The sequence below is a fragment of the Macrotis lagotis genome, chromosome 8 (assembly GCF_037893015.1).
Source record: "Macrotis lagotis isolate mMagLag1 chromosome 8, bilby.v1.9.chrom.fasta, whole genome shotgun sequence".
Taxonomy (NCBI): domain Eukaryota; kingdom Metazoa; phylum Chordata; class Mammalia; order Peramelemorphia; family Peramelidae; genus Macrotis; species Macrotis lagotis.
Genome location: NC_133665.1, coordinates 160,047,348 through 160,066,273, shown reverse-complemented (window position 1 = coordinate 160,066,273; position 18,926 = coordinate 160,047,348). Strand labels below are relative to the sequence as shown.

Genomic DNA, 18,926 nt, shown 5'->3' with positions numbered 1-18,926 from the left:
CCCCCCCCCCCAGGTTGGGTGGCTGGGGAAATGACTTTTTTTGGCCCTTTTTTTTTAATGGACATTATCTACCATTATTTCAGGTTTGCGTAGGTGAAGAAAGCAAAGACTTGACGAAATAATAGGTCCTTTATGTATTATTGGCTTTTTGTGTTTCTTCTTCCTACAGTGGTGGATTTATGTCAACCTAGACAAACTCCTAAACATGTGGTTAAGTATTTACAAAAATAAGAAGATACTAAGCACCTATGTTTATCTTCATCATGTTTTCAAAGGAGGAAGGATTACTTTGATTGGTCATAAATTCAAAAAATCTGTCACTGTATAACATGGTCTAAATTGATACTAAATTTACCTCAGGTTAGTAAACAATATACATAAATCCAATCAGTCATAATTAACAAAGTTTAAAATAAAATGACCAAGGTGAAGTAGATTTGTAATGTACTTCAAGTGAAACCATCTTGAATAGCTTGAGAACAAGGCTTTAAACATCGAGTCTATGGATTTTAATTTATAATCTTGTAGTCTATGCAGATCTGCTTAATTTACATGCAAAAGCAAGCAAGGTTATCTACAAACTTTCATAAAAGTTCCAAATGAGAGAATTTTGTTATCGATAATATCAACTGGTTTATACCTATGTTATAGTGGTCTCACAGGAATATATACATTATATTCTCTCTTTACACACATGTACGGACTCATATCCATACTATAATTTGAGTTGGATTCTAATTTATATAGGAATATTCTGAACTTCTAAGGATGGTTGCAAACTATTTTGACATAAAAAAAAAGGCAGATTTAGCTTCTGATCCAGGAAAAAAAAAAGCACCCAAGAAAAGAAAGGTTGTTTTTTTATTAAAAAGAAAAAAACAACAAAATCTCACACAAGCACACTGACATACACATACAACACAACATATACCCACCACACTCCTATTTCCTGTCCTGGATTTCACAGGTATAAAAGTTTTTTAAAACTGAGTTCATATTTTATTTAAGATCTAAAGAAATCTATGGGTTATAATAGCAATGGTTTTAGGAGTACTTTTTTCCTTAGTTCAACTTGTAAATAAAGCTATAAGACCAACTAAGTGACAGAGAATGCCACAACATCAAAGTCAAGAATTCAAACATTATCATAAAAGCTTATACTGTATTAATTACTCCAAAAAGGCTTCAGACTGAAGGTTTTTATGTGAATTGCCTAAGTTCAAGAGTCTTGCTTCTTCATAAAAAGAAGAGCACTGAGTGATAGCTGTCACAGCATTTCTATCCATTTAGTTATTCTAAATAATGGAAGATAACATAGGCATCCATGAAAGAAGAGTTCATTAACAAGCTCAGTAAGAATTAGTTCAGTTATTCACAAAACTGGCTAACATCAACTTAACAGATCCAGGGGAATAGCATTATGAGCCAAAAAGATTAAATATGTGAATTGAGAGCAGGAAACATGGGGTGTCCAAAAGTCTTCTTTCTCTACAGTTTTAAGCTACCAAAGACAAGTGCAGGAAAACTTTTGAGACACTGTTTGGGTTTCTAGCTGGAAATGCCCAATCACAGCACACATATGCTAATAGTATAAAGTCAGTATACCAGGTCCAACAAAGAAAAAAAGAAAAGGGTTCTAGGTGACTGACTGGAGTTTGTTAATCTTTCCTTAAGGTTATCTGCCAGGATAAGATGCTCCCACTTACTAAAAAGATCTTTCCTACTCTGATCCTCCTCTTCTCATTTTGTTTGTGCTCTTAATAAAAATTTAAAAAAATTATTTCAAACTTCAGGGCAAATCTCATTTCATCCCTGTTGTAAAAAATGGAAGGCAGGTAAACATTAAAAAAAAAAGACTGAGTCAACAACCCCATAATGTGGAAATCAATTCTGCATGGTCAGAAACAGTCTTGCATTTCTTCAGGAGAATCCCTCCAATTTTCAAGTCCTACTAATGACTGTATCCTCCTGCTTTCCAAAAGATATCTAACTATACCTTACAACTTTCCCAGTTTCGGAGCCAGTCTCTGTATACCCAGTATTATCATTGTGCCTGGTACATAGGAGACCTTTGGGGAATACAACTTGTCATGTCATCTATCTGTAAAATGCAGCTGAAGAAAATACAATCAATTTCTGTAATGGTCAAATAAGGCAGAAAAACCTACTTAGTTGACAAAACCTAATCCATTGTGAGGATTTTAAATGGAATATAGGCTATGTATTTCTTGATCTGGGCAAAATCAAGAAATAGGAAAAATAGGCTATCCATACCAACTGTGATGATGAATACATTAGACTTAGAGTTCCAAGTTCATCCATCATGAGTTCCCCAAAAGTAACAAAATAGAAAGTTGGAAAGGGATTGAACACAACTGCCACTATCAAAGAAAATAAAAGAGTATTAAGACATTGTATTGGATGATTGAAATCAAGTAAAATCCCCCCCCTCCATGTGGGACATGTAAATGTCTACTTACAATATGTTAATGTCTAAATATTATCTGAATTCCAATGAACTAATTTCCAGATTAGCTCTAACCTTACAAAAATATCAAGATAGTCATTCTGACCTGAAAACACCACCAGTGGAAAGGCAATGAGCTTGATTAGAAGCTGGGTAGTTGTAATGCAAGTCAAGACTTGAAATAAAGGAGATTAATTACTGAAGTAGTTTATTCTTGAAATTATCTAAAAATACTAATTGTAGACAGTAGGCTACCAAACTAAATTGGTATAGCCAGAAAGGCTACTAAACATTAGACAGGGCTCCAAAGTTCATAACTCAAGATTCAAATTCTCCATTGTGGTGGCTTAAAAATTTACTGTCTGAACAGATTGAGCATTAAACTCCTCCATTCAACAAGCAGTTTAAGCACACACAACATTGGCTAAAATACAACAACCAGAATTTGTACTGTCACTGTGAGTCTTTGGGAGGAAAAGCTGACATTCGAATTTCACTCAAGAAAATGAAATAAAAATGTGCTTCTTTCTGAGATATTTTGATGTAACAATAAATCAGATGTAAGCTGATTGGTTTAAGTTTCAATACAATAGTAGCCTATCCTTTTTTCTAAAGTTCAAGAGTTTCCCAGTCATTGCCTTTGTAGTACACACATCACTTATGGTAAAAGTCAAAAAGTAAAAACCACAATTATGGCAAAAAAAAAATTAACTCATTATCTAAATGATACTTATAACAACAACATACAAGATTGGACAGTGGACAGAGCTGTGTCTTTAAGAAAGTGGAAAAAACAGCCTCAAAAAATTCAACTAGGAGTAAATAAAAATATTCCCAAGTAGTGATTTAACGAGTCTTACTATGCAGAGAAAAACGAGCTCCTAATTTTCAGTGATGTAAAGGCGATTTATTCAACAACAGTACTTCCGTCCAAACGATGCCCTAAGTTTAAAGAATTTAGTTCTTTAACGTCCAACTGCCTACGTTTAACTCCAAATGTGAAAATCAAAGCAAAACCCAAACGATGCCCTAAGTTTAAAGAATGAAAGACCGTCCAACTGCTTCAACTGCAGATATAAAAATCAAAGCTAAGTTTCAAGAATGAAAGGCCGTCCAACTGCTTATGTTTCAGTCCAAATGTAAAAATTAAAGCAAAACCCAAACGATGCCCCAAGTTTCAAGAATCAAAGACCGTCCAACTGCCCATATTTAACTCCAAATGTAAAAATTAAAGCAAAACCCAAACGATGCCCCAAGTTTCAGGAATCAAAGACCGTCCAACTGCCCATATTTAACTCCAAATGTAAAAATTAAAGGAAAACCCAAACGATGCCCCAAGTTTCAAGAATGAAAGACCATCCAACTACCTATGCTTGTCCAACGACCTATGTTTAACTCCAAATACAAAAATTAAAGCAAAACCCAAACGATGCCCCAAGTTTCAAGAATGAAAGACCATCCAACTACCTATGCTTGTCCAACGACCTATGTTTAACTCCAAATACAAAAATTAAAGCAAAACCCAAACGATGCCCCAAGTTTAAAGAATCAAAGACCGTCCAACTGCTTCAACTGCAGATATAAAAATCAAAGCTAAGTTTCAAGAAGGAAAGGCCGTCCAACTGCTTATGTTTCAGTCCAAATGTAAAAATTAAAGCAAAACCCAAACGATGCCCCAAGTTTCAAGAGTGAAAGACCGTCCAACTGCCCATATTTAACTCCAAATGTGAAAACCAAAGCAAAACCCAAACGAGGCCCCAAGTTGCCCGTGTTTAACTCCAAATGTAAGACACCGACCCCAAACGGCGGCCCGAGCCGTCCAGCCGCCCGCTTCAGCCCCGAGGCGGCCCCCGCGTGGGGCTGGAGCCGGTCCGCGGGCCCGAGCTGCGCCCCGGGCCGGGCCGGCCTCCGCCCCGCGCCGGGCTCCGCGGTTACCTGGCGGGGGCGGCCCCGGCCGGGCGGCGGGCGGCGGGCGCCCCGCCTCGGGCCCGCTCGCGGCCGCGGCCGGCGCCCCCTGCCCGCCGGGCGCTACCTGGTGGAGGTGCCCTTCCGCACGTCGCAGATGCTGCACTTGAAGGCCTCGGCGCTGTTCCTGAAGGTGCAGACGCTGCAGTCCCAGAAGCCCTCGTCCGCCGCCGGCTTGGCTTGCCTCTTCGGCCTGGGGGAGCGGGGCGGGGGAGGGGAGGAACGACACACACGCGCGCGGGTGAGGAGGCCCGGCCGGGCGCCCCCCGCCCCCCGCGCCCGCGCCCCCCGGGGCGGCCGCTCCCTTTGTCTGGCAGGGCCGGGGCAGCGGGGCCGCCATGGCCTCCCCGGGCCCGCAGACGCCGCCTCCCCGCCGCCCGCCCGCCCCGGGCCGACGTCCATCTTAGCGGCGGCGCCGCCTCCGCCTCCGCCGGGCCCCCCCCCCCCCGCGCGCCGCCGCCGCTCCGGCCCGGGCCGGCGGGGCCTAGTCGTGGGCGCCCCGCGCCCGCCCCGCGCCCGCCCCGCCCCGGGCCGGCGGCGGCGGCAGGTACCTGGTCGGGCTCTTCTTGTCGCCCATGGTCATGGATGGGCTCTCCCCCCGCCCCCCCTCCGCCGCACAGGGGCCGCGCCGAGGAGCAGCCCAACGCCGCCCGCCGCCGCCGCCGCCTCCGTGCTGCTCGCCGCCGCCGTGCTCCTCGCCTCCCCCCCGCCCGGGCTGGAGCTCCGGCCGCCGCCGCCGCCGCCGCCGCCGCTCCCGCCGCTCCCGCCGCTCCCGCTCGCCGCCGCTCCCGCCGCCGCTCGCCGCCGCCGCCGCCGCCGCCGCCGCCAGTCTCCGGACGAGACTAGTCCCCGCCAGCGCCGCCTCGGCCGAGTGACTGACTGGGGGCGGGGCCGGCGCGGCGCGTCAGCGGCCTCGGCGGGCCAATGGCGGCGCGCGGCCGCTCCGCCGAGGGGAGGGGGAGGCGGCGGCGGCGGGGGCGGGGGCGAGCCGGAGGGGGGCGCCGCGAACGCGTGCGCCGTGGGGGGGGGCGCTGCGTGCGTGCATGCATGCATGTCTGCCCGCGGCGTGCATGCGGGGCCCCGGGCCGGGGGCGCCTCGGCGGGCCCCCCGCGTCCGGGCGCCCGGGCGCGCGCGCGTGTGCCGCGTGTGTGTGTGCGCGCATGTGTCCGTGCACGTGTCGGCGCGTGTGTACATCGGGGCGAGGGGCGCCCGGACCCGCCCCGCCCGCCCGACGCATGTGCTTGCAGCCCGGGGCGGGGGGCGCTGTCAGCGCCCCTCCTCGCACCCGCACGCTCCCCGAGGGCCGGCCGCGGCGGGGAGGGCGAGGAGGGGGAGGGGCCGGCCCCCGCCCCCGCCCCCGCCCCTCGCCGCTGCCCTTGAACCCGGCCCCTGGGCATTTTCCGCCGGACCCACCCGGGCCTGGGGCCGCCTTGCAGAATTCTCACCTTTTCGAGGAAAGTTTGCTCCCAGCCCTCCCGGAGGGCCGGCGGGGGGGGGGGGGGGGGGGCAGAATTCCGGGCTGGAAGAGCTGGATTCAAATCCGCCTCCTGCCCCACGGACGGGTGCACCGAGACCTTGGGTTTGAACCCCAGCCTGTCCTCGCTCCGGCCGTGACCTTCAGCAGCCCGGCCCCCGGGCCCTGCGGGCCGGCCCCGGAGATCGTGGGGGTCCACACAACGCTGGCGCTCCCCACTTAGGTGGCATCCCCCCACTCCCAGCCCATAGTCCTGCGTGGAAGCCACTAAGACCCCAACCAAAGTCCCCCGCGGGGAATTAAGGAAAGCCTTGGGTCATTTTTAGCCCATTATTAATAGAAACATAAAGGGGCTAGAGAAATGCAAATACCCCAAACTTTCCAAGGAATAACCCTTCCGAAGAGCAAAGACGGGGATCTCTTCCTGCTCCAAGAGTCGGGGATGCAAAACTGGTGGAAAGAATGGGGAGGGGGGTAGGAACTTGGGCAGGCCTGCTGAGTGGCCTGCAGCCCCTCAGAGATTAGGCCCCGTCTATGCTGGGGTGCTATTATGATAATTAGTATTCAGCAAAAGGATAAGCCAACCGGGACCTGAATGAAGCCTTCCCATCCATCCATCTGAAGCAGGAGCTGCCTGCCAGGAGGAAGTGGGGGACAGGGGAAGGGAGAAATAAAAGGCAGGAGGGAGTGTGTCAAAGATAAGCTTATTCAGCACATGATGTTCCCTAACTAGGCACACCCTGCTCTCACTCTCTCTCAGCCTGAGAAATCCCATCCCTGTTTAGAACAAGGGTCAGCAACCTCTTTAGAACAAAAAATGATCAGGGCTGGGACCCTTCCTGGCTGTGGATGCCAAAAGGGAGGGAGAGAGAGAAAGAAACAAAGATGGGAAGAAAGAGAAACGGGGAGAGACAGAAAAAGAGAGACTAACAGAAAGATGGAGAGAAAGACAAACAGTTGGAGAGACATTAAAAAGATGGAAAGAAACAGGCAAAGACTAAGAGATGGAGAGAAGAAAGATGGAAAGACGACTAGAGATGGGGAGAAAACAAGAAATAGAAAGGTGGAGTGACAGAAAGAAACGAGAGGGACAGAGTGAGAGAAGGAGAGAGAGAGAGAAGAAGGAGGAGGAAGAGGAGGAGAAGAAGACAAAATACTAAGTTGTGAGGAGGGGGAAGAGGTTGGATATTTTGTGTTCTACTCTTCTGAAACAGTCCAGAAAAGAGATCTTTGGAAAGAGATACTATTGTCCTGAAGTTTTCACAAAGGAAGCTCCCACATAAAAGACAAATTATATCATTTTAACTAGTGTCTAAATAATCAGAGCTTTGTAATGCCAGTGTCAGTAGTTACCTATTATTTCACTTGACCTTGTTGGTAGGTCATCTATCTACCTTTATCCTCAAGAAACTTGTGGCACCAAAAAAGAGAAGGGGAAAAAACCCCTTGTGGCATACAGATATCCTGTCAGCCTCATTTTTTTGTCTTTCCCTGTGACTTGCACATGGTAGTTCAGTAAAAGTCGCTACGATTGGGTCTAAACATGTGGGATAGCATCTGAGATGATGAAGTGGTCAGAGGCTTCCCAGATTTTAGATTCACTGGTCTGGGGAAGGTGCTTTGTATGATGGCAGAAGGTTCTGTTCGGTTTGGGAGCAGATCGCTATTGCTGTGGAGGTCCGTCTGAGCTTAGGAACCCTAAAATGAGCCAGGTCGAGTGTGATCCCTTTTAGTTACCCAGCAAACAACCCAAATTTAGGGAAGGGGGATAGAGATCACCATATTCCTCTCTAAAGGGAGGACTCGCAGCCTTTGTTGTACAGAACAAAGCTCACACTGAAGACAAGACAAAGAAAAAAGTTCAAGCCAGCGAGGGGGTGAAGGCAAGTTAGCCGGGATAGCTTGAGAGGTATTCAATGAGGCCAGGTCCTCCTAGAAGCTCCTGGGTTCAAATCCAGACAGCTCTACCTAGGCAGGAGCTAGGAGGCAAAAGGAGGTGCCTACAGAAGAGGATAATTCTGACCTCCAGTAAAATTGCAAAAGCAGCTTCTCAACAACTTTACATTTGAAAGGAGTCCTCCACAAAAGGAATACAAATTCTGAATATCCTGGATCCCAGACTTTAACCCTTAGGATTAACTAACAAAGGTATTATCCCTCTAGAAGGAGGGTAAGAGTCTTTACCCTAATACCACCGGCTAGCCCCATACTCCACCCATGTCAAAAATGGGATCTGCCATAGACTAGAAAATGTCTTTTCAAAAAATAAACAGGAGGCTGTGCAAAAATTTTACACAGATTGGAATTAAGAGATAATTAATGGGGCACATAAAAATTTAAATAGTCTTGGGTTGGGGATGTTCTGAACACTTGCACAGGATGTGCAAAGAGACAACATTCTGAAGTGATGTGGTTAGGGTCTCAGCGATTGAATGAATGAATGAATGAAAAAAGCTAAGAATTCAATTCTAGTTGTTAAGATTTAGTATCTTACTTTGCTCCTTATGTTTCTCTGGTGGCTTCAAAAGGGGAAATATCTCCCTGGACAACTAAATACCAGCGAGACTTGGGCATCAGGGAGAAACCAGCTCATTTCACTTGGGGATTTGTTGAGATGATGCTACAAGTGACATCTGCCCAATGATCCAGATGAACAAATTAGCTGGAGGAACTGCTTCAGCTACTATCTGCCTTTAATATTTAGCAGTATTTTTTGAGGTGTATAAACTGTACATACAATCAACAGACCTAGACTAAGACCTCCAGGATCTGTGATTTCCACTAGGTGAGTGGTTCCCTCCATCAGTCCAACTATATCTGATGGGATGATCTTTGAGAGTTTGGAAAGTACAGATTTCATCACACCAGAAGGAACATTGTTCATGGGATCAGGAGAGTCCAACATGGAGTAGGCATGAACCTCAGTTTCTTCATCTGTAAGATGGGGCTGCTAATGACATTTGTAGCATCTCCTTCACCAAACTCTTGTGGCTTCTCAGAGGAAATAATGCATGCCATGCCTTTTGCAATCCTTTATTATATAAAGGTCAATCAGCCAGTTAACAAGCATTTATAGTATCTATAGACTCAGTGCTAAAGCATTCTTAATATAAAGAGAGGTAAAAACAGGGTCCCTACCCTCAAGAAGCTAACCATTAAAGGAGGACATACCTTGCAAATTTATAAATATGTACATTCTAGAGTGAAGGTCAAAGGGAATATCAGAGGGAAAGGGGATTGGGGTAGGGGAAGAAGAAATAGAACCAGACCAATTTCTTGCAGAAGTCAGATCTTGACCTGATTATTGAGGGGGGCCAGGAAAGTGAGGAGGTATGAGATGAAGAGGGGGAGAGCCCTCAGGCATGGAGGACTTTCAGATAGAGTGTCCCATGAGATGAGCAGTAGGAAGTCCAGTGTCATACACTACTAGCTCCCTAGAATGAGTGATGGAGATAAAGAAATCTGGAGAGAATTGAAGGGGGCAGGTGGCGAAGGGTTTCAAAAGTCAAAATGCACTTTAGATTTATCCTGAAGGAATCACTGGACTTTATTTGAGGGTAGAGGAACGGAAAGGTGATGTCAGGTCAGACCTGCTATTTAGAAAATTCACTTTGATTGGAGTGGGGAGGTCAGTGTTAAAAAGGGTGTCTGGGGAGGAATGTTGAACCTGCCAAAGAGAAGGATGCTGTCTCTGAGGGATTTATTTAAGATTTATTCTGTTTGGCCTCAGACTGGTAGCAATGACCAAAAGGTGCAAGGGGGCAGATTTGGCTCTGAGAGAAGCAAAGGAAGCATTCCATTTAATGAGCTGCTCAGGCTACTAAATGAATCTATAAGGTGGGGACCCTCTGGGGCATCTGATGGGCAGATCCCAACAGAGAATGTGCATATGCCCAATTGGTTACTTTATCTTTGGGGGAGTTGGGGCTATACCCAACATGATTGGCTGAATTCATTGGGAAGAGCTACCCCTTTCTGCCTCATCCCCTATTCAAAACTAAACAGAAAGAACATTTATGGGGTTGGGGTAGGAAGAGGAAGATCTGTGTTCTAGGAGGAACATAGAGAAATCTGTCTTTTTGTATTGTTATTGTTCAGTCAGTTGTTTCAGTCATGGTGACCCCATTTGGGGTTTTCTTGGCAAAAACATTGGAGTTTCCTTCTCCAGCTCACCAGAGGCAAACTGAGGCAAATGGAGTTAAATGGTTTTCCCAGGGTCATGTAGTTAATAAGTGTCTGAAGTCAGATTTGAACTCAACAAGATAAGTTTTCCTGATTTCAGGCTCAGAACTATCCACCTAACTGTTCATCTTCCCCATGAGAAGATTCTAATCCAATCAGTCAGCCAAGAAGCATTTATCAATTGACCCTGAGGTCCTTGCCTTAGTCTTTTGCCTTCCTTTCCCCTCTTTGCTATGATGCACTGCTAGTCCAACTGGGTGACTCAGTAGCTAGAGATCTGGGCCTAAAAATAGGAAGACCTGAATTCAAATCCAGCCTCAGACTTTCACTTGACTGTATGACCCTGATAAGTCACTTAACTTCTATTTTCCTTAATCCACTGGAAGAGAAAATGGCAAACCTTGCCAATATTTTTCGCCAAGAAAACCCCATATAGAATCACAAAGAGTCAGGCACAATTCAACAACAGCCACCAGCCCATCTGGTCCACCAGTAGAGAAGCAGCAAACATGTAATGACCTGAAAGATAGTGAACTACAAAAGTCAGGGAAGAGAGAATCCTGAGAGAAGTATGCAGAGGGTTCCAAGTGGTCCCGCTGTACAGGTCAGCCCTCTGATCTGGGTACAGGGCAAACAACTCAGCATATTCACTCTGAAAAGGCCCCCTTCAGAATAACCGACCACCAAAACTTTTCCCCCATCCAGGTCCGCTCCATCAGACTATTACAACCTCTAGGTGGAAGGAGTGAGGGGAAAGGGGGGAGGGAGGTGCAAAAACACTGAGCAGCACCTTCCAATACTTTCTCCAAGTCAAGTAAGAGGAGCATTATCTTAAAGACTTCAGCCTCCTCAGAGCCCTAACGAATCGTCTTGAGGCAGCCCCAGTCCTAAAAAGCCAGTAAGCCAATCTGACCTCTGCACAAGGTGCCAATGGACGCGTCTCATCCTTCAGATACCCCAAAGGCTCATCACTCTCTAAGTTCATGCAATGGATTGGGAAACTTAGTTCCCTCGTTGACTCTCCTTATGGAAGCAAAAACTTCTAAAATTAGAACCAAATTTCTTAACTGGGGTCTGTGAACTTTAAAAAAAATGGGGGGGGGGGGTGGCTGGGTGGTACTGTGGATAGAGCACCAGCCCTGGAGTCAGGAGGATCTGAGTTCAAATCTGGCCTCAGACACTTTATAATTACCTAGCTGTGTGGCCTTGGGCAAGTCACTTAACCCCATTGCCTTGCAAAAAAAAAAACCTAAAAAAAATTTTTTTTTGATAATTGTATTTCAACATAGCTAGTTCCCTTTGTAACCTTATGTATTTTATTGGATGCTTTTAAAAATCTTGTTCAAAAAGTTCATAGGGATCGCTCAGACTTCCAAAAGGGCCATGATATTAAAAAAAATAATAAATAAGGTTAAGAAAATCAAGTTTTCCTGTGTGGGGAGATTATTGGTTTCCCTTTGTCGAAGGTCCTCAAGCAAAGACTGAATAATCACTTTGGGGGACACGTTGAAGAGGGAATTTTTCTTCCAAGTTTAAACTAAACAATTTCTGGGAGTTATTTTTAACTGAAAAATGTGATGACTGGTTCTGAGGAATATTCTTTCAATAGGACTTGCCCAATTAAGAGCAGATTTAATATCTTGACTTTTGTGATAATGGAAAAATATCCCAGGAGATTCATTCAGTCGTCTTCACTAACCTTTGATGTATACTTCCATCTTTTGAAAAGTGCAATCACTTTTTCAGACTCAGGTTAGAAGGATGGGAGGGTCCTCAAGCACAGATTGCCATCTCTTTGTCTCTAGGGATTTTTAGCCATTATTTCAATTCTAGATTGAAGGCAATGCCTTACTAGGAATCAAGGGAGTCTAAATCCAAGAGAGGTAGACTTGGAACCAGGAGATTACGATTTGGGTTCAGTTTCTGACACTTATTACTTGGTTGTCCTTCCATAAGTCAATGATATACCCTGAATCTCAGTTTACTCATTTATAAAATGAAAATAATATAAATGCCCTGCCTACCCCTTAGACCTGTTGTAAGAATGAAATTTTTGAACACCTGATTTTTATTAGTATAATTAAAACCCAAAAAAGTCAAACTTCAGCAATTGGAGAATACAAAGGTTCTTTTCTCCTTGCATATCTCCCCATCTTTGTTCATTTCTTTTCAATTTCCTGTTTTAAAGAATTTCATTTAGTTCTTTTTTAATTTGGTATTTCTAAAAGATGGGCTCCTTTTTTCAACATAAATCTATCATGCTTTTCCAAAATTTACTAGCCAGTTTTCATCAAAGATCCAAATTGGAGAATTCAACCATCTAATCATAGGTATATAGAGTTAGCAAGGTCCTAAAAGGGATCTTCAAGGTTGTCTAGTCCAACCCTTTTTTTTATAGATGAGTAAAACTGAAGCCCAGAAAGGTTGTGGCTTGTCCCTCATCTAAGAGATAGTAAATAGTACCAAGGTTTGAACTCCATCCAAAAATCCCATCACTAACAGGGAATTTCAGAATGCTGATAAATGATAAATTGACCAAAGTACCCAGCAAACAACCCTTCACCAAATTTAGGGAAGGGGATAGAGATCACCATACAGACATTACAGGGAAGTAGATTTTTCCCTCTACAGATTTTAAAATGTCCTAAAAATGCCAGGTTTCTCAGAATAGAATGAACTCGCTTAATGGGGTAGCAATTTCCATTTACTAGAGGTCTTCAAACAGATTGCTTGACTCCTTGTCTGACTGTCATCCATGGGATTCCTGCTTTGGGTAGGGGTCCTTCCATCTCTATGATTCTATGATTCTACCACCTTCTTCATTTTATAGAAAAAGATTCAGAAGTCCAGAGAATTAAAGTGATTTATCCAAGGTTGCACAGCAAGTTAGTGGAAAAATCTAGGGCAAGATCGGTGTTTCTAGAATCCCAGTAAGAGCTTCTAAAAGTTTGATCCCCCTTGACCCTCTAAGGGAGTGTTTGAGGTTAAATTTATTTCTAATACTAAGATTATTTGTCTACTAATATCCCCACTCTTTTCCGAGTACCTATGCGGCTGAGACTGGATTTCTTTCATATCTTTTAAATAAAACAATATATCACAACAGATTCTAGAATCCAGCTGCCTTCTATTAAGCTAAATATTAAGAGATTTGCAAAAATATGGAAAACAATGCCATTCTTCTCACTGTTTCTTTCTTGAAAAAATAGTTATTTTTCATAAAAATGTATTATTTATGTTAATGCTGGTTTATTGCTTAAACAAATATATATATTAAATATCAGTTTTGATTTCTAATATAATAAAGTTTTATACACACACATATATAATAAACTTGCATAAAACAAGCCTCTCTGGAATCCTCAATAATTTCTAAGGTTTGAGAAGGGAATAAATATTTATTAAGTGTTTTGTGTCAGACACTGTGTCGAGCCCTTTAGAAGTACTATTTCTTTTGATCCTTACAACCATCCTGGCAGATATCTGCTCTAAGACAGATAGGTACTCTATATTATCCTCATTTTGTAATGGAGGAAAAGGAAATTAAATGATGACTAAGCTAGTATCTGGAGCTAGATTTGAACTCTGGTTTTCCTAACTTCCAGACCCAACACTTTATCCGTTATGTCACCTAACTGCCTCATTTTAAGAATGTGATGGAATCCTAAGACTAAAAAGTTTGAGAACCCCTTCTCTTAAACATTATAAGATATATCTTCTTTAAAATTTCCATTTAAATGGTTTCTTTTAATTCCCATGAAAAGAACAGCAATCAGTAGTATTCCACAATCTGTGAACGAAAATACTTTCTCTTCATCATTGATGGATGATGCTAAAGTGGGATTCTTTAAATTAGAAATGTGTAGCACAGTTTTGGAATATTTGTTCATCTGCGAGCATCTTATTTCTATTTGGACATTTTCCCCTCTAACATATTTTGAACAAAATGAACATATGTCCTTTACATCAAATATACAAACTGCAACCTTCCTATATGTACATTTTGAAGGAAGAATGTAGGATTTGTACAACCTGTTTGTACAATACAATTCTGCAAAATCTCCTTTAATAAAATGTAGCAGTCACTTTGGGGGCACATTTGGTCACACATACCATGTTAGTCAGGGCTTCCATTAATAGACTAATTTTTTTTCATACTGCATAATCCCTCAGTGTAATCCAAGCATGGATTGCTAAACATATTCAAACCTTACCCTCCTGTTTTCCCACTGCCCCCCCCTCCCAACATTTAATTCCCAACTGAATGGTCCTTCATCCCTAGTAGCAATTGCAGCTGCTACTGTTCCTGTACTCTGGCTATGAAAATGGGACAGAGTCCAAGTCTACTGTCCATGGCTCCCTTTGGAACAGAGGGTAGGGAACAGCTCTCGCCAAGGAGAAACTTCCACCACCCCCTCCAACTTGACCCAAGTTCATCACCCCAGCAGAACATCTGGATTGTACCACCCTGGGGAGTGAAGGTCCACCGAATGGCTCTGCACCTGGGCTGGCTGTTTAAACTGAACTGAGTTTAAACAAAGGGCTAGGAATCCAAGCCGTTATTTATGCATCGTGCTAGATGCCAAATATAAATATTAACTTCAGCATCTTATCCTCATGGGACTTTGTGACTAAAGAATACATATTAACCATCTACTGTGAATTTAAAAAAACCTATCCTGCTTCTCTCAAGTACAAAAGTAGCTATTTTTCTCCTAAGTGTTCCTGGTTGGACCTTTGAAAGGGTTTTTCTTTAAAATGTTTGATGCTTTTAATATTGTTTCCAAGTTGGAAGCCAACTCCAGTCCTCTCTCTGGTCCTTCAAATCTTTAGGTGGTGGGAAAAGAGCCGAGATAGAACTGGCTCAGTCCTTGGGAAGAAAGAGTCAATGAGCAGCCTAGGCTATTAACACTTCTCACAAAGCTGCACTGGGCTGGGACCCCAGCCAGGAGAGAGGGAGGTCAAACTGGAGTCCTGATGTGGACATCAAGCATCACATTCTCAGCCCTTCTTGGCCTCCTGAAGGTCTTTCAGTGGTGAGTGTTCCCATTGGAATCAGCTGAAGCTTTGGTTTAGAGCTATAAGAGTTGGGGGAGAGGAGAGGAAAGATGTTATTTGAGAACAAAGTTATCTACTTGCCTAGATGCTGGAAATATAAATAGGAACAGAAAAGAAAGTATCTACTTGGAAGAAGCTTATATTCTAATGGAGAAAAACAACACATAATAGTAAACTGGAGAATTCGGGAGGAGGGGAGGGTTGGGCCACAAATGTCTAAGTTAAGCATCTAAGTACTTCCCCCTAGAGTAGGGGAAGGAACAGGCAATGTCCAGCCCTCAGATCCTATAAGACTGGCAAAATCATTTGATCTGGCACTGACGCAGCATCAGTAGGTAGGTCTAGAAATACAAAAAAATCCTGGATCTTTTTAGGGGTGAATTAATGAAATGTTTGACCAAAGATAACAGGTTAATTTTTCAGTTCATAATTCTGTATGGTCCATGAATGAAGTTATAGATGTCCAAATGGTCCTTGGCAGTTTCCTGCACCTGTCCTAGAGGAAGAAGAAGAAAAAAGGAAGTGGAGAAGAAGAAAGAGGAGAAGAAGAGGAGGAGGAGAAAGAAGTAGAAAAAGAGGAAAAAGAAGAAGGACAAGGGGGAGAAGGAAGAGAAAGAGGAGGAGGAAGGGGAGAAGAAAGAAGAAGAAGAAGAAGAAGAGGAGGAGGAGGAGGAGGAGAAAAAAGAACAATAAAGCTTGTATTGAGAACCCTATAGACATCATAATGTCTGTTGATGCTCTGGAGAATAAACAAATAGGAATGATGTTGCCCCTACCTTCAAGTAGCTTACCTTGTCATTGAAGAGAGAATAGGAAGGCATGAAATGATTTGAGAACAAAACCAGTTCCTATATAATAAAATATGCAGCCAAATTGAAGGAAACCTTGATTAAGACATTGTAACACTGGTTTTCCCTGACCCTGTATCCTGCCTCATATATCAGCTGAGTACACACTTTGTGTTTACTTTTCTCTAAGTACGTCATACCCATCCATAGAAGGCAAAATCTTTGAGAGCAGGAACTGTCTTCTTTTTTTAATCTTTGTCTACCAGTGCTTGGTAGAAGAGTGAGATGGTGGATGATTGGAAGGCCTGGGCACTTACTGCCTCTGCCATATACTGACTGTGTGATTCTGGGCTGGTCACTGAACTTCTCAAGTAACTGTCTTAAGACTATAAATTACAGAGAAGATGCCATTCGCATTAATAGAGGAAAATTTTCCAAGTTCCCTATACCAATGAAATTAGAGGTCTCCTCCGAACCTCATAACCAGTGTCTTGAACCTTGTTTAATAAAGACATGCTGAATTGAATTGAGTTAAATCCTGGCCAGACTGGTGTTCTCATCTGTAAAATGGAATTAATTGCATCACTCCCTCCATAGGGTTCTATGAGGAGGACTGTTTGCAAATATTAAGGCACTAGAGTAGTATGAGTTATTATTACACTGACAGGCAGGAAGGGGAGATAGGAAGATAAAAATATGTGTTCTGGTTATGTAGCACCAACAAAGGATAACTGAATTGTATGACTTTCATTATTTATTGGTCTTTCACAGAATGTCAAAAGAGTCCAAGGAGTGGACACTGGATATATTGATTGACTCCCTGTAGGGCACTTATGGAAGGACAGGGATAAAAGTCAGCCACAATGAGCTGTGGTCTTCATGGTGCCAATGGGACAGGTAATCAAAATATTGGTGGTTACTCTTTATGATAACTGAACTAAAAAAGTCAAATGGTATAAAGGATGTAAAGTGATTCACAAACTGTTAAACATTGTGTTCCTCCTCATCATTTTGTACAATCACTTGTAATTTCATCTCTATAAGGGCTACTTGGTAAAGGTGAAGAATTCCCTCTCCCAGTACAGATCATACCTTTTCTGCAATTTGTGATCCTAGAGAGTTGCCTGGGGCAAGTAAGATGTTAAATGATGTCTGGAGGATCAAAAAGCCGGCGTAACAGGTCTTGGATGAAGGTCCTCTTGGTGAAGGGGCCAGCCCTCTATCTACTGTACAAGCAATCATTACAAGTATTATGATAATGATGGTGGAGGTTACTATTACCAACACCAAAAGCTACTCCTTTTTCTACTATGGAGGAAGAAATGAACCTCCCAATACTTTGGTTGGGAAAGGGCAGCTCCCCACTCTGAGAACAGAAGCAATGTTTCTTATAACCATATTAGGAGGACCTGTTCTAGTAATACTCAACATAGGGACTGGCATATCATAAGCATTAAATGAATGCTTTTTCACTCTTTCATTCATTCAATGCTGACTCCATGGAGGCAAACCCCAGAGAGTTGTTGTAGAATCAGGGAAAGCTTTTCAAGAAAAATCCAAGCTTTCAGGCAAATGAGAAGCTATCAAAATATTGAACATGAAGAAGAAGGGATCAATAAATAATTTAAGAGAAAGATGAATAGACAGGGTCTGGAATCTGGATCCCCCCATCCCTAGCAGGTAAGAAAAATCACAATAAAGGCATTCACTTCATGGAGGATTTCATGGGGGGAGGGTATTTCATTTTCCTCAGAGCCTCTGCAAGAGAGATGAGAGAATCAAATGGCCAATCAGTCTTTGAGTTCTCATTGAAAAGTGCATATATATGAAATGATGCCCCACAATTATTGGGAGTTAAACTTTAAAGCCCTCCCTTCCTATGCTCTTGTCCCAGGTATTTGACCAACTTGCTAGACATGACAGTGACAAGGGGGTGCTTTGGGGTGAGTAGGTGACCTCTACTCTAGGCAGTGTTTGGATTCCACTAGTATAATTATAGCTAGTGTTTTATATAATGCTTTAAGATTTACCAAGTGCTTTGGACAGGAAGGAAATAAGAATTTATATAGCACCTACAATGTGCTTGTAACATCAACAATGGTCAAGTTGCTATAACTAAAAAAAGAAAAAAGAAAAAACTAATTATATGATGAACTTCTCAGAACTAAGCTCAGGAGTCATGAACCTGGGGGGGGGCAGGAATTGTTGTGGTTAAGGAGGGAGGGAGAATGTTTTCACTTAGAATTGTTGGTCAGAGCTATGACTTCCATGGGGATAGTCTTCAGGGAAACTTCCACACCCTTCCTCTGGGTAGGAGTATAAAGGAGGAAAAGAAACAATTAAAAAAAAAAACCTTGTTCAGAGAACTAATAAGTTCTCAGGAGAATTTAAATACATACTTAATGAAGTAGCCATCAAGTGATGGTTTAGATCAACATTTACAGGTGCTAATTGACCCTGCAGGAGGGTTCTGAAGCTCACCACACTTCTCCAATTTCTTTGAAGTTTTATTTTGGTTCCTGGAAAAAAGGAGGAAATACATTTCAGAATACTGATCAAATAGCTTCTCTCAAAACTAAGGCTATCTAGGTTTATTATGCAAGATGAAGGGAAGCTGAGAAAGATGGTAGCTCTCTTGAAACCTTCTATGCACTGATTCTCTAATGAACTCCTGACGAAGAAATTCCCTTCACCAATGCAGATGGACAATTCTTATGTAATTTACAGTTTGGGATAGTTACTGGATTGCTCCCTGAAATTATGATGAGGTTAGGATTCCACAATATAAACACCTAATAGATAACTTGTGGACTGACAACATTAGGGGTTGTAGGTAGCCTACAGTTAACTTGGATATTTAGGAGAGCCAGATGAAAGGAACAGAGCTGACATACCATTGACTGAACTGGTCTCTCCAAGCAGAGAGAGCTAGAGACCATTAGTGAACGTTTAAGAATGGATGCAGGGATCTTCAGATGCCAGCTTCTGCCA

At 43.3% G+C, this 18,926-nt stretch overlaps 1 protein-coding gene across 1 annotated transcript in view; it reads right to left on the bottom strand.

Moving 5' to 3' along the window:
- The window catches only part of RYBP (RING1 and YY1 binding protein), a 51,043-nt gene extending 45,977 nt beyond the window's left edge, over positions 1-5,066 (bottom strand). The window contains exons 1-2 of the mRNA XM_074198719.1: positions 4,984-5,066; positions 4,500-4,625 (exon numbers count right to left, since the gene is read on the bottom strand). Of these exons, the coding sequence (XP_074054820.1) occupies positions 4,500-4,625; positions 4,984-5,015 (158 nt within the window). The 5' untranslated portion in view covers positions 5,016-5,066. The remainder of the gene's footprint in view (positions 1-4,499; positions 4,626-4,983) is intronic.
- Positions 5,067-18,926: the final 13,860 nt, after the last annotated feature.